The 16,756-nt window shown below is 38.4% G+C and overlaps 1 protein-coding gene across 1 annotated transcript in view; it reads left to right on the plus strand.

The window, feature by feature from the left end:
- Positions 1 to 16,756, plus strand: part of DSG2 (desmoglein 2) — a 48,575-nt gene that overhangs the window by 16,830 nt on the left and 14,989 nt on the right. The window contains exons 2-9 of the mRNA XM_059894340.1: positions 852 to 887; positions 3,273 to 3,407; positions 7,471 to 7,632; positions 7,778 to 7,922; positions 8,737 to 8,903; positions 11,030 to 11,167; positions 11,282 to 11,467; positions 15,239 to 15,504. Coding sequence (XP_059750323.1) covers positions 852 to 887; positions 3,273 to 3,407; positions 7,471 to 7,632; positions 7,778 to 7,922; positions 8,737 to 8,903; positions 11,030 to 11,167; positions 11,282 to 11,467; positions 15,239 to 15,504 — 1,235 coding nt within the window. The remainder of the gene's footprint in view (positions 1 to 851; positions 888 to 3,272; positions 3,408 to 7,470; positions 7,633 to 7,777; positions 7,923 to 8,736; positions 8,904 to 11,029; positions 11,168 to 11,281; positions 11,468 to 15,238; positions 15,505 to 16,756) is intronic.

Raw genomic sequence — 16,756 nt, forward strand, 5'->3', positions numbered from 1 at the left:
GATTGAGCATCCCTGAGTCATTGGCAATATCTTTGGAATGGCTGGCAATGGTGGAAGTGTTCTTAAGCCACTTGCCTCTTGCGGCAATTGAGCAAATTTATCAATTTCAAATAATTTAAGTGTAAATAGCCACATGTGGCTACCCTGTTAGAAGTGCTGGTTCAGATTAAACCAAGAGAAGAGGGAAGCCAAGAGGAGATTAATGGACTATAAACAAAGTGCCGCAAAAGTCAAAAGGCAGGATGGGGGTTTGTTGTGCAGATTTAGAGTAAACATAACTGTATTTAGTTCTGTATAATGATGTGTAATATAAGTCCAGAGTGCTTGATAAGAACCAAAGAAAAGAGTTGGTAGGACCGAGGAAGCTGAGGAATGAAGTCTGAATATGGGCAGTCATGTGTGACCCGACTATGGGGCATGATGGGAGTTAGCGGGGGATGGGGGGGAGGGCATCTCACCCTAAAGGCCTTGAGGAAAGGTATGTGGGTCCCTGAGAACATGAGGTGAAAACCACAGGGTAAGGAGGGAAGGACCAGAGAGTGGCTAAGATTTCAAAAGGAGAGTTTGTGTCTTTGTTTTTCAGATATGAGTTGTGTTCTGAGCTTCCTGGGGGACGGAGTATGCATATAAAAGAATATGGGTTCCTCTCTCTGGCCCTGGTCATGGTGGGAAGCAAAGGGGAAAATTAAAATTTGTTTCCTTTTGACAAAGATGGATAGTAATGGTTAAACACACCCCCCCCCCTTTTTTAATGTCTATAATATCCTAGGTACTATGTTATTCATTAACAAAGTATTTAAGCTGAATTGAGTGATAAATTGTATTAAACCACAAATAATTTTATTTTCCAGATCTGCTTTAACTTTGGAGATGGACTGCATTTAGAGGTAAGGAACCGAGGGGATTATTCCTGTCTTTTGGACTCAAGGGCTTAATTTCATGGAAGACAGTTGTGCCTTTCCCAGATTGAAAACACACACTCCTGCTGAAACTGCTAGGTGGCGTTTCGGGGGGGCTCCAGGGAGCTCCGGTCCTTTATGTCTCAGTGCAGAAAGAATTCAGCGAGAGGCAAAGTGATAAATAAGAAGTGATTTATTAGAGACTAGGACACTTGTGAGGCTTACAACGGAGCAGGCAAGCATTGCACTGCTCCGAGTACTTAGTGGGCTACATTTTTATAATCAGAGGAAGAGGAGGGAGGGGGAGAAGACCACCTTCTTTTTCATTCTTTGAGTCTTCAATCATTAACTCCTCCTACATGCTGGGCGGGGGAGTTTTTGACCCTATATGGTGCATCTAGGACCGTCATGGCACTATGGAAAAATTATTTCAGGTCTCAGTACAATGAGGGTCTTTCACTTTGAAATGTCACCTTTCCATAAATTACTGTTTTCTTGTGTGCAGAGAGCATGTCCTAGGGGTCATTAACTTGTTGACATCACTGGGCAGGTTGTAGGCCTTATTTTCCACTAGTGTTTGATTGTTTTGGGGCATGTCTCATGCTTCTGTTTTGCATGGTTTTATTGCTAAGCAAGCCAATCTGGCTTTGATGCTAAGTGACTTGCTCTGCTTTATGAGTCAAGCAAGCTTGTTTCAGGATTTTTCCATTGCTTTCCTGAATGATCATTAACTTACTGGGGTCTCCCAAAGTCCCCTAAAGTTCTCTCTCTATCTACAATCCCCTAGTGGGATTTCTGAGCTAACTACTTGATTATCCTACTCTGTCCCTATAACCTCAGACTCAGCCATTCCCACTCAAACACATGCACAGGAACATCTATCCAGGGATGTCTGTGCAGCATATTTTGACAATCTAAATGTCCATCAATGAGAGAATGGTAAAACAATTTATGGTACATGGAAGAATGTCCATGATGAGGTACTGAATGAAAAATCAAGGGGCAGGACTTCCCTGGTGGTGCAGTGGTTAAGAATCCACCTGCCAGTGCAGGGGACACGGGTTCGAGACCTGGTCTGGGAAGATCCCACATGCTGCGGAACTAAGCCCGTGTGCCACAACTACTGAGCCTGCGCTCTAGAGCCTGTGAGCCACAACTCCTGAGCCCACGTGCCACAACTACTGAAGCCCATGCACCTAGAGCCCATGCTCCACAACAAGAGAAGCCACCACAATGAGAAGCCTGCGCACTGCAACCAAGAGTAGCCCCCGCTCGCCACAACTAGAGAAAGCCCACATGCAGCAACGAAGACCCAACGCAGCCAAAAATAAAATTAAATAAATAAATAATGAATCACCCTTAAAAAAAAAAATCAAGGGGCACAATGAGATGTACAGTATAATTGCATTTTTATAAAAAAAGAGACCTTTTTACATGTGCAGATGTAAGGTCATAAGAAAAGATCATAAAAGATATTTATCAAGCTGTTAACAGTGAATGCTCCAAAGTATGAGTGGAAAAAGTAGGAGGATGTTTTACATTTTTACATTATAAACTTTAATGTTATTTTAATGTTTTGATACATAATTTAATTTTTTTTAATTATAGAAGAATTTTTCCACTAAAAACAAAGAAAAAAATCAGTGACCTAGTGATAACCAGTGTAAATATTTTGAAATAAAATACTTGTTATATACAGCAACAAAATGAGTAAAACTGTAAACCTAGTGTAAAAATCATTTCTGATCTTAAAATACTAGGTCAGCTGTATTAAAATTTTCCTTGGATAAAATATATATTCATCTATTAAAGCACAACTGAAAATTTATAGAATAGTTTTCTACCTAAAGTTTTTGATAAACCAAAGATGGGTGATTTAATCCTTTAACATTCTTAAAACAATAAATTCATTAACTGACACTTGCACTAGTTTTAGTTAAATTGATATCTTATCAACAGGTTGCTGACATTTAGTCTTAAAACATTAGTAATTCATTTTTAAATTATAAGCCACCACAGAAAAATAAAACTTCATTTTCAGTCAGTAAGAAAAAAATTCTTGACTTGGTATGTTAATTTTAATTTGCCCATTTGTAAGATCACTCAATTACTCTACCTTTTTAGCTCTTCACTCTGGGAGATCTCTTCTAACTGATAAAAATCTGCTTTACTGGTTTGGAAACAAGCTCTTCAGGTATATAGTGTTTGCTAGAGTGTATATATTTCCTCTTTGACAATGAAGCCTGTTAAAAAATTATGAAATTTATACCTTTAAATTTGCACAGCCCCCTTTCAACTTTTACTAAATTTCAGGATGCCATACTAATGTCTTAGGGCACTTAATCATTTGGGGGCATTATTTTGTTGTTTTAGGTCTTACACTCAAGAAATGAAAATAAGCTGCTTCCTAAACATACTCACTCAGTGAGGCAAAAGCGCTCTTGGCTCACTGCCCCTGTGGCTCTTCGGGAAGGAGAGGATCTGTCCAGGAAGAATCCGATTGCCAAGGTACCTTCTGAAGAGGAACAGGAAATGCATGCGTATTGCTAAAGTGTGGTCTGAGGACTTTCATGTTCACTTTAAAATTTTAGGAAAATTATATGATGTACTTACTGAGGTTTTAATATTCCAGATACCACCTGGAAGAGCCTCTTTCCCATTCTGGAAGATGCAGCATTATTGGTGAACATATATATATAATGTAGGGCTTTGATTCAACTAAGAGTTGAATCTGGCACTAGTTGAATCTTTGTTTAACAGAGTGTTACTATGCTCAAAAGGAGATAGTATCATGTGTTGGGGGCGGGGCAGTGTTCTTTTTCCTACCACCCTCCTAGTTTCTCTGGCTGGAGCCCTGGAAGTTGGACTGACAAAAAAACAGATTAACAAGAGAAAAACAAACAAGCTTAGTAACATGTCTATCACGCATGTAGCACATGGGAGTACCCAGAGGTGAGTAACTCAAAGGTTTGGTTAGGATTTGGGTTTATATAGCTACTTAGCAAAAGAACAATAAATTTTTAGAGAAGTGACAAGACGAAAAGGACCTTGAATCTCCAGGAGCAGCAAACTGTGGGAAGGCAACTATATGGGCAACTAATAAGAGAAAAAGCTAGTTAGTCAGGTTTGTTTTGTGGATTCCTCTGGTCCTGTCTCCAGGCTGATAAGGATCTAACTCCTGTGATTAACTTTTGTCCTTCCTCATAGAGAAGGGTGGAGAGGCACCTTTACAAATTTATGTCCTGCTCTTAGGCAAATAGGGGGAGGGCAGAGAGCTTTCTTGTATCTGCTTCTTCTCAATTGCTTTCGGCTTGAAATAATTCTTATACCAGAGTTGCATATTCTGCCACCCATGAAGGTAGTTTTCAAAATGAAAAGAACTGATATCTAATAGGTGGTAGGGTGACCACACATCCTGCCTGAAACAGTCTGAGTTTGTAGCCATTGTCCTAGCCTAATCATTAGTAACTCCCCTTTCACTCTCAAAATGCCCATTGTTTTGGATAAATTATATGGTAATTCTATTAATATGTATCTCAGACTTAGCATGTGCAAAGTCTGAACCCTTGATTTTTCCCAAAAGCTGTTGTCCATAAGTTCTACCCATTTCAGTAAACGGCACCATAATTCTACCCAGTATTTCAAAAGTGTAGCAAGTACTGTCAGTTCTATGCCAAAAATGTATTCCAGGTCTGTCCACTTCTCCCCACTGCCACCCTCCTTGTCCGAGTCATTGTCAGCTCTGACCTGTGTTACCAAAAGTGCCCCGACTTCACCTCCCTGCCTTCACTCTTGCCTCCGCCTCCCCCCACCACAGTCCATTCTCCAGAAAGCGGCCAGAGTGATCTTTCGGGGGGTTTTTTGTTTTGGTTTGGTTTTTTTTATAAATTTATTTATTTTATTTATTTATTTTTGGCTGCATTGGGTCTTCGTTGCTGCATGCGGGCTTTCTCTAGTTGCGGCGAGTGGGGGCTAGTCTGCGTTGGGGTGCGTGGGCTTCTCATTGCGGTGGCTTCGCTTGTTGCAGAGCACGGGCTCTAGGCACGAGGGTTTCAGTAGTTGTGGCGTGCGGGCTCTAGACGCAGGCTCAGTAGCTGTGGCTCGCAGGCTCAGTAGTTGTGGCGCACAGGCTCAGTAGTTGAGGCTCACTGGCTCTAGAGTACAGGCTCAGTAGTTGTGGCGCACGGGCTTAGTTGCTCCATGACATGTGGTATCTTCCTGGACCAGGGCTCGAAGCCAGGTCCCCTGCATTGGCAGGTTGATTCCTAACCACTGCGCCACCAGGGAAGCCCCAGAGTGATCTTTGGAAAAGACAAATCAAAGCATCCCCTTAGTGAGACACTTTCAACAGCTGCCCACTGCAGTGGAAGGAGTAAACTCCTCACTGCGGCCTACAAGAGCTCTTGGGATTCATTGGCCTTGACCTCCTCTCTGACCTTAGCTCCTATCAGCCCCCAGCCCCCACTCTGCCACCTCCCTAAGCTGACACAAGCCATTCCAGCCTCCCACCCTTAGCACTTGCTGTTGCCTCTGCCTAGAACCCCCTCCCCACAGATATTTGCAGTATCTCACAGCATCAAGCCTCTAGCCAAGAGTTACCTCCTGAAAGAATTCCCTTCCTGGCCTCACCCCATCTCGGTCCCCTCACTCGTTCTGCTCAGTTTATAGCTCATTCGCCTCCAGGACATTATGTCATAAATTGCTTGCTTGTTGTCTGGTTCCCTCAGTAGAGTGTAAGCTCCCCCAGGGCAGGGGCTTAGACCTTAGGTCTCATAGCTCATGCCCTGTGCCCTGAGCAGTGCCAACATCCAGTAGGTGTTCAGTAAACATTTGTGTGAATGAATGATTGTTCATATGCAAGTTGTACCTTCATCTTTCCCATCTTATAAACATTGTACGTGATGAGCTCCTTAAAAGAAAGAGCAGCTACAGAAGACAACACTTTCCTTTTTCCAGCAGCATGTTGTTTTCATAGAAGCCTTCTAAAATCTAAATGTTTAATTACGGTTTTACATAATAGTACGTATATAAGGAGTTAAGCTTTTCGGTTTGCTTTGGTTTGGTTTGGTTTGGTTTGATGAGATATCTGAGTCATTCACACATTCTTTCCCTAAAATGCATTGATTCTTTGGGGTTCAATAAGTGTTAGCTATTCTTACTAATTTTAATTATAAAAGTTATTCATCTTATTGTGGTAAATATTTCACAATACATATGTGTATCAAACGATCACATTGTACACTTTAAACCTACACAATGTTATGTCAATTATATTTCAATAAAGCTGGAAAAAAGTGAAATAAAAAGTTGTTCAGAGTAAAATGTACATAAAAAGCAAAAGATCTTGTATTTCCCCAACTTTCCAAATTCTCTGTCTAGGAGTAATACTGTCAACAGTTTAGTATCTTCCAGATCTTGTGAAATACATAAGTATGTATATACTTACATACTCTTACATGCATACGTATATATACAAACCAACTGTTATGTCCACACACAGTTTGGTTTTATTTTTAACGTAAGTGAAATTATATAATACATATAACTAGCACATAGAGATCTAGAATATTCTCTATAAATACTGAAGTATATATGTATATGCACATACACATGTGTTGTGTGTGTATATGCATGTACTTGGCAAAAAAAGAGAGACAGACAAACAGAAACACAGAGAACAAGAAAGACAAACAGAGAGAGAAGCTCGGTGAAAAGTGATCATGGGCTGCCCCAGGATCACCGTTCCACTCTTGGAGCAGAGCAGCTGTAGCAGGAGATTGGAGCCGCATTGATCATTCTCAGCAGCAACCCCCAGCCCCAGTGCATATTGAGAATCCTCTGGGAAGAATGTGTAGCTAATCCTGAGATTTCAGGACAAAGAATTGGCTAGGCAGGTGGGTGGTGATGGCTTCAACGATGTCTGAAGAAAAGAAATTGAGGATCCAGTAGGAGACCACAGAGACACACTTACTAATGAAGAATGAGAGATACAGAAATGGCAAACAAACAAACGAATTAGAGATACAAATAAAGCTGTTCATAGAGGGCGAAAGTGTTAACTACAGAAGACCCAGCAGGTTAGAAACCCTGATTTGCTGAAGCATTCCAAGCAGGCAAACACTTGACTATTTTAACCCTTCTATGGAAGGATGCCTTATTCATACTGTCCTGATGATTGAACGGAGTTATGAAGGTGATTTTGACTCTGCAATTTTTACCTTATGTGCTAAATTTAAAATCCACCCCCACCAAGATGTACCCCCCCTAATGATACCTTAGTTTCATAACAACCCTGAGAGGTAGGCAGTAGTGTCTCTTCAGGTTACAGATGAGAGCACTGAGACACAGGAGGGTAGGTAACTGCCTCAGCATCACTACCTGGTGAGTGGCTGAGACAGGACCAGAACCAGGTCCTCTGACACCAGCACCTCTGCTCTGGAGCACCTGTGCACCGCCCACCCTCGACCCATCAACATCTGACAGCTTCAGAGCGAAATTTTCCATTGAAAACAATTACCTATAAGCTATAGAGAGTTTAACTTGAGGCATTCCTTTCTTATTTTTATGTTAGATACATTCTGATCTTGCAGAAGAAAAACAACTAAAAATTACATACAAATACACTGGAAAAGGGATCACAGAGCCACCTTTTGGTGTGTTTGTCTTTAATAAAGACACCGGAGAATTGAACGTTACCACCATTCTAGATCGAGAAGAAACACCATTTTTTCTGGTAAGAAGAACAATTTTACATTTATTAGTTTGCAGTTCTTCTTGGGTAATAATTATGATATGTTTTATTATTGTTTTGAAACTATGGTACTTGAATGACCTCAGCTTAAATCTAATCCCTTCTATTATTTATGTCGTGATTTCAGCTAATTGGTCATGGTTTGGATGAGAAAGGAAACAACTTAGAGAAACCAATAGAACTCCGAATTAAAGTTCTTGACATCAATGACAATGAGCCAGTGTTCACACAGGACGTCTTTGTTGGGTCTGTTGAAGAGCTGAGTGCAGCAAGTAAGAGGTTATTTTTTTTTTACGAATGAATATCCAAGGCCAATTTATCCCCATTGTGTAACTGAACACTGAAACCTCTGTCTTAGTGGAGGCTGAGTATTACCCACAGGACAAATAATAATAAACGTATTGCTCTAGGTTTGGAACTGCTTTTTTGTTATAAATTTTTTACCCTCAAACAGATGTGGTAGATTGATGTGATAGGTTAGGTCTCTATAGCAACTATTCAATTTTAGTCTGTATCAGGAAAGCAGCCATAGATAACATGTAAACAAATAGGCATGGTTGTGTTCCAATAAAATTTTATTCACCAAAGCTGGTGGCTGGCTGGCTTTGGCTCGCTGGCAGTAGTTTGCTGACCTTTGACATATTGTTTCAGCTGTCAGACTTCAATGCAAGTGTTAAATGCTGGAGAGATTTCTCTTTGATCAGAATGTAAAGAATAGCTATGCTTCTCCTGAATTGCTTATATTTTAATAAGCATGTATTTGTATCTGTTCATTCTTCTTTCTTTGTATGGGTTATTAGATCTATTATAAACAAATTTGTGACCCTCCTATAGCAAATGTTCAGGACTTCATCCTAAGAATTGTATGTACTAACCTCAGCCTCACCCTCACCTTATTTTTCCTACTCCTACCTCCATTCACACTTATTTCCTCAAACAATTAAATGTTTTGATCTTGGTAAACTGATTTTGATAAATACCTGGAATCCTTTTTGGAACAAGTTGATATTATAAATAAAATAATAACATACATTAAGTGTGCTAAAGGTTGAGTTTCATCTTGGACACCTTTGTTTCTGATGCCAGATACACTCGTGATGAAAATCACCGCAACAGATGCAGATGAGCCCAACACTCCGAATTCTAAAATTTCCTATAGACTCGTATCTCAGAAGCCTGCTAATTCTCCATTGTTTTACCTAAATAAAGATACAGGAGAGGTTTATACAACCAGTATTACCTTGGACAGAGAGGTAAATTAATATTTTATGTTATTCATCTTTTCAGCTCTCCTCTATCTTTCCAGGTTATTCTCTATTTCTTTACTAATTTTCTGACTTTGGTCTGTGTTACTTACTCATAGGATAACTCGGAATGATCCTTCTCTAGGGATGTGCTGTCTAATATGGTAGCCATCAGCCATATGTGGCCATTGACCACTCGAAATGTGACTAGTCCAAATTGAGATGTGCTGTAAGTGGAAAATATACACCAGATTGGGAAGACTTAGTATGAAAAAAAAGAATGTGTAAAATATCACCTTAATAATTTTTTTGTTGATCACTTTTTGAATTGATTATATTTTGGATACCATGGGTTAAATGAAATATATTTGTTTAAAATTAGTATTACCTGTTTCTTTTTACTTTTTTTTATGTTTATTTATTTATTTCTTTGGCCACGCCACTCGGCTTGCGGAATCTTAGTTCCCCGACCAGGGATTGAACATGGGCCCCGGCAGTGAAGCACCAAGTCCTAACCACTGGACTGCCAGGGAATTCCCTCTTCTTACTTTTTTAAATGTGGCTGCTAAAAAATTCAAAATTACATAAGCACTGTCCTAGGGCCTCTCCAGTCACGATCTGTTTGCTAGTGAGTTCCAAAGCAATGTTCCTTAATTTGTGGCTCTATAATGAAACGTCAGGAATCTTTCGTACTACTAATACATATACAGAGAGAGGAAAAAAGTTTGAAATAGGAGTCCTATTTAGCGTAATAGAAGTATTTGTAAAGGAAAGAGTTACTGTAAATCCCAAATTGGAGGAAAATTTGAGTCAGTTTCCTAAAAAGGGTGCTTTCTCAAACATTTCACTTTTTGTTTCTAAGTCAAAGGGAACATTTTAGTTGAAAAAGGGAGAGAGAATTTTTTTAAATGCTACATACATAAAGGTCTTAACAGCATGCATAGTAAAATGTTGATGATCCTAAGAACAATGTATTATCGTCAAATATAAATCATCATCCAGGCACAGTCAGCGTGTTTTGTATTACTTGGAAAAATGATCTGACTCTGGCCAGAGACGGAGAGGATAGTGCTCAACATTCCTATCAAGGTCTTCGTAAAATTAAAACATATTATTACTCCTAAAATTCTACTCTACCTTTTTGCATAAAATGAGAATGGAAAAGTACTATTTTGATTTAGTAGTGTGATTTTTTTAATGAGCTTCTGTCTCTGGAAAGTTTAACCAGAAAATACTGGCTGTCACTTATTGGGCACTCACCACATGCCTGGTGCTATTCCAAGCCTTTTACGTGGATTAACTCAAATTAACTTCACCTGTAAACCCTGTGAAGCGGATACAATTACCCCCACTTTACATAGAAGGAAACCAAGGACCAAAGGGATAATGTGTGTCCAACACAGCTAGTAAGTCAGAATTGGAACCCAGCCAGCTGGTTCCAAAGCCTCTGCTGTCCTGCCTCTCACTGAGCACAGGGTCCCCAGGCATTGGCACTGGCTGCCCGGCTCCAGTTTGCCCTGCACAGGGTCCCCAGGTATTGGCACTGGCTGCCCGGCTCCTTAAACAACACCCACACTGAATGGAGCCATCGGAAGGGGACCACGTGGAAGAGAGGCTTCCCTTTGGAGTAATATCTGAGACGTTATTCTCTAGGACACGTTCTCCAAGAATCTAATCTCCCGGGATGTATGGACAAAGTTCACCAAGTTTTGCCTTCACTGGTCAAGTGTTCTTGGGGGATTAAGTTTTCCTGGCTTAACTTTTAGCTGAAAATGATGTGTGGGATAGAAAAAGCCAAGTCCTAGGGTCCCATCACTTCCAGTGTAGCGCAAACTACATTTTGAACGCACTCTTTTGTGCTCAGACTATTATAAGGAGAGACTCATCTCCTGATAAATGTCACCAATGACATAATTAAGAATTCGATATCAACAACTGCATTGGGCTTTTCTGCACTTTTAGAAAAACTCTGATGGCAAATAAACAGCATCTTCACAGGATTAACAGTAGATCATGAAACTTATTTATGAATAAAATGTACTGTGGTTCATTCCCTTGATGATACAGTGAACTAAAACCAGAAAGACAGAGCCATTCATTTTCACCCCAGCTGGGTATTTTTTATTGCCCTGTAGGAACACAGCAGCTATACTTTGACGGTAGAAGCAAGAGATGGCAATGGACAAGTAACAGATAAACCAGGAAAACAAGCTCAAGTTCAGATTCGTATTTTGGACGTCAATGACAATATACCTGTAGTCGAAAATAAAGTGGTAACTATTATTTTTATAACAAACATGCCTATGTATATTTTAGTCATAAGCTAAAAATATATCACCTAGGTTTGTGTTACATCAGAATAAAAATTGCCTGTTTATGTTTTGCAGTATGAAGGAACAGTTGAAGAAAACAAAGCCAATGTAGAAGTTTTACGCATAAAAGTGTTCGATGCAGATGAAGTAGGCTCCGATAATTGGTTAGCCAATTTTACTTTTGCATCAGGAAATGAAGGGGGTTATTTCCACATAGAAACTGATACTCAAACTAATGAAGGAATCGTGACCCTTATTAAGGTAAGTACTTAGTGTTCAAAACTGGAATGGGAGAATTTGGTCCAGAGGAGGGGACTGATATATTTTGAGCTCCACATATTTACAAGTACTTTTCATAATCAGTTAACTGGCACCACAGTTGTAGAGATAAGAGCCATCCCTACTTGCCCAATTTCTGTGGTTAGTAAGTGGTTACACTTTTTGTGTTTCTAATGTCAGTAGTAGGAGGATCACATTTTGAAACACAGTGTTATAAGTGTGCTTAATTGAATCAATGAACAAAAATTTAATAGTGTTATTAAACATATGGGTCTTAAACAATTAAAACCCTTACTCCCACAGAATTTCTTAAACAAAACTTAAAGGATGGATCTTCATCTAACAGAATAAGTAAAGAAGAATATCAGTGTATGTTTAAATGGTTTATGATAGAATTACCTTATCAGATTTTAAAATAAAAAGCAAAGCTACAGCTTTCCAAATACTGTTTCATTAAGTCACAGACAAAAATTGATTCCAGAGGTTTCCACATTTTTACAAAACTTAATATATGGCATAGTAGGTAAACCCTAATAGCAGGAAGAGGAATGATGATAATGTATAACCGAATAGAGAAAAATTAACTTGAGGTTTCATAGTAATAATTATTGATACCATTTATCAATAGGCTACTGTATGCATTTAGATTACTTTTTGTAAAGCAAAGGAAAATAGAAAAAGATTAGCTCATGTTTGAAGGGAAGACACATTTTATGATTACTGAATACATGGATAATGGCATCAGAGATGAAATAGATTTACCTGCTTATACAGAACTAAGCATACTTTTTAGTCATAGATTATAGGTGCAACCATGCTAGATGCCTGAGATAAAAAGCCAGTAATACACATAAGGAGAAACAATCACTTAGTGATGAATAATAGAAATATCCTCAATGCACCATGGTAGCACAAAAAGGGGTTATCAAAGGGGGCATGAAAAAAAATAGTAAATTTAGTATTAAAATGACAGCAACAGATGAAGAAAATTACAAATTTACTTTTGCAATTGTATAAAGAATCACTTCCAAATTATAAAGGCGGTAATCAGATTTCATTCAACTGAATGGACAAGGAAGTTAGATAAAGAAGATATACAAATAGCAAATGTGTGCATAAAGGATACTCAACATCATTAGTCATTAGGGAAGATGCAAATTAAGACTACGTGAGCTACCACTGCACACCTGCTAGAATGAGCTACAGTCAAAGAAAGACTGACAACACCAAGTATCAGCAAGAATATAGAACTGGAACTCCTATATATTGCCAGTGGAAACATTAAATGCTACAGCCAGTTTGGCAGTTTTATAAAAAGTTAAACATAGAGTAGTTATCCAGTGACCTAATGATTTAGTCCTAGGTATCCACCCAAGAAAAATAAAAACATACGTCTACAAAAAAAAAAAACTTGCATGCAAGTGTTCATAGTGGCTTGTATTCATAATAATGAAAAACTGGTAACAGTCCAAATGTCCACCAACTGGTGAGCTGATAAAATGTGGTCTATTGATACAATGGAATACTCTTGAGCGATAAAAAGAAATGAAGTACTGATACATGCTACAATGTGGATGAACCTCAAAAACATACTTTATACAGACACACAATACTATGTACTGTATGATTCTATTTGTGTGAAATTTCTAGAAAAGGCAAAAAGCGCTTATAAAGAAAACAGATCAGTGGTTGCTTGGGGTGGGTTGTGAGTTGGCTACAAATAGGCAAAAAGGAACTTTTGGGGAGTGATGGAAGTGTTCTAAAACCAACAGTCTTGATATTTGCAAAACCATATAAGCTTATGAAACATCCTCATGTTTTACACTTAAAATGGGTAAATTTCATTGTAGGTAAATCATACCTCAATAAAGCAGTCTAAAAAAGATACAGGAGAAGAATAGATACTTTAAACTGTAGAAACAGAGATAGTGAATCATCACATGAGAAAAAGCCTCAGCTGTGTTAACAAATAAGTTTAGTATCTTTAATGCTATTGAAGATAGCAAAAATGGGAGTGATAAAATTTGCTAACAGTTGTAAAAATAGAGGTATATGCCCTCATACATTGCTCTTGATGCTGAAAATTTTTCCATTCCCTTTGGAGCACAATGGCTATTTATTTATTTATTTATTTTAATTAATTAATTAATTTATTTATTTTTGGCTATGCTGGGTCTTCGCTTCTGTGGGAGGGCCCTCCCCAGTTGTGGCAAGCGGGGGCCACTCTTCATCGCGGCGTGCGGGCCCCCCCTGTTGCGGAGCACAGGCTCCAGATGCGCAGGCTCAGTAGTTGTGGCTCACGGGCCTAGTTGCTCCGCGGCATGTGGGATCCTCCCAGACCAGGGCTCGAACCCGTGTCCCCTGCATTAGCAGGCAGACTCTCAACCACTGCGCCACCAGGGAAGCCCCACGCTGGCTATTTATAACAAACACTATGAAACAGTTTTTATGTCGCTAGTACCTAGCTCATTTTTTTTTTTTTACCACTGTCTTGTTCTTCCATGGTCTTTGAATACTAATGACATATGGCTGAAAGATTTTATTTCTCATCCGGCATACTTCATACCATCAAAATAAGTGTGTGAAGTGCAAGAGCAACTTAAAAAGACAATAACTAGCACAAGGATTCTGCAGTCACAAAGAGTGTATTTTTCTGTAGTCAATTTGTGTTGTGTTATTGTCCCAACACCACAGTGACCCATATAATAAAGGGGGCAGAAGTTATATATCCGGAACTCTATAGAGAGGAAAACGGATTTTGTAATAAATCATCCAAAAACAAAAGTGAACGTTGCAGTAATTCATGTAAACACATGTAATATATTTAATGATATACTGAAGAAACAGCAAAAATGGTCAGTCAGTACATCTAAATGGTCAGGACCACTAGAAATAAAAAGCAACAGGACCTACATAAACTTTGACTGGGTACTTCTTCCCTCTGTAGCTCAACAGGGGAAAAATAATTTGTATAAAAACGTTCAGAGCAGTATTAACTGCAAATAGTCGAAATGCCTAATAACAGAATGGCTAAGTAAATTAAGTGTATCTAAATAGTAGAATACTATAGAAATGTTTTAAAAAAGGAAATGGACAAATTGGAACATAAAATATGCATAGAGTGATAAACTGATTATATCAAATGTACTTAATAAATACCACAATTCACAAAGATCAAAGTATTTAGAGGAGGATTAATCTTTTATGGCATTAATAGCAAACCAGATATTAATAGACATTATGCTAAAAAGGAGGGGGTTAGATTCTCTGTTTAAACAAATTTGAAAATCCCTGGGCTTAACAAAGCTAAATAGTTGTTTTTTCTACAGGAGGTCTCGGTTTTATGATATGCCATGGGATAGAGCTGGCAGTGCTTCAGCTACTTATGTAGCCCTTTTCATCAGAACAAACCCCTGGAACACATTTTAAGGAATATTAACTTATATTGGATGTCCATTAACTTTTTTTTATTAAGGAAAAAAAATCACTTCAGATTGCTAAAAATAAAAATGTATACATTTTAAATGATTTTGACCTTAAATAAATTGGGGATGCTTCCTAAACATCCTTAACATTTATGAACATCAAAATTGACAGACTTTTTAATGACATGGTACCAATATAAGAGTTGGACTACTCAGTACTGCTGTATTTTTCATGTTTTAAATTACTATAATCTGACACTAAAACCACACATGTGTGTTCTAGTTGTTTTCCCTTTTAAAAGTATTCCCTTTGATTTTGCCTTTCTAGGAAGTAGATTATGAAGAAATGAAGAATCTTGACTTCAGCATTTTTGTCACTAACAAAGCAGCTTTTCACAAATCAGTTAAGAATAAATATAAGCCTACATCCATTCCGATCAAAGTCAAAGTGAAAAATGTGAAAGAAGGCATTTATTTTAAAAGCAGCATAATCCGATTTCACACTAGTGAGAGCATGGAAAAATCAAGCCAAAGCCAAATAATGGGAAAATTTCAAGCTTTTGACGGCGACACTGGACAAGTAGCCCGTGTAAAGTAAGAGATAGTTATGAATATTGTTTCCTCATTTTAAATGACTTTGAATGCCTATTTTCAAAAATCGTAATGAAATTTTAACACTTCACTCCTTCGAGGCCCGCCATTATAATCCCCCAAAGGTCTATAGATTAAATTTCCTAGAGTTGTACATGTCACTGAGAGGCAAAGAGGAGTTTTCCCAGGATCCCCTTCCCTCCACCACCCGAGTATGAGGCAGAGACTGGGTTGCTCACCTCAAAACAATTCTGGGTAGGGAAGGCTAAAAAGAGAAAGAGAATTTACATCTTAGATCTCAGAGCCATGCCATCAAAAGATGACTCTCTACAGAGCTATTATTTATGAAGTTCTACCTAGCTGTAGTTATTTGGTTGAATTTAAGAATCCCCACCTGCCACCCAAGACACAACAGCTTCTATGTTTTCCTGCTGTTGGTGCCAGAGTTGTCGGTTGCTTCACTCTCCTTAAGCCTATGTCCCTGGGTGCCAGCACTCATGAAACATTGTATTTAGATGCGTGGCCAACCATAGCATGAATGGGAATATGGAGGAAGCTCTTCAACAATCTCTTTCCTTTTAGTGAATCTCCTTTTCATGGAATTCATCAGCCAATAGTAGCAAGTGACCTTTTTCCAAAATAATGTTAACAAACAGCTTCCATTGTGTTTTCTGCAATGTCTTGGTGACCCCTTTTTGCCCACCTTAACTTCAGGAACCAGTCCAGCTTCTCTCGAGTTTTATAGTCTAGTTTTTATTTCCGTGGCTCTAAACTTAAGAAGGCAGTCCCCACCTAAATCCCCAGAATTGAGAATGAGTGTTCCTTATGATTCCTCACGCTGTCCCCTGAGAGGCTTAGATGTTCTAATTAATTATCCTCCAATAATATTGTGACTCTATATTGAAACTTCTATTTCCATCTAACTATTTAATTTTGGTTGCTGTTTTTAGTTAAGAGTTACGACTGTATCAAAAGATCATATGTTCTTCCTTGAAAAATAATGAACCATGTTTCTTTACTCCTCAAAAGTATTTTGTTTTTAGCATACACTTACAGAACTTTAGAATAAGAATGATCTTAAAGATTAATTTAAACCTACTATTTTACAGATAAGGAATGAGAGGCACAGCTAAGTGAAATAATTTTCCAGTATTCGCCTAATTTAGAAATGTTGATAAGGACAGCAGAAGGATCACTCTCTTGACTTTGTCATAATTTACTCTTTTATTGATTATTCATATGCATCAGTTGTTAT

Source organism: Balaenoptera ricei, chromosome 14 (genome assembly GCF_028023285.1).
Source record: "Balaenoptera ricei isolate mBalRic1 chromosome 14, mBalRic1.hap2, whole genome shotgun sequence".
Taxonomy (NCBI): domain Eukaryota; kingdom Metazoa; phylum Chordata; class Mammalia; order Artiodactyla; family Balaenopteridae; genus Balaenoptera; species Balaenoptera ricei.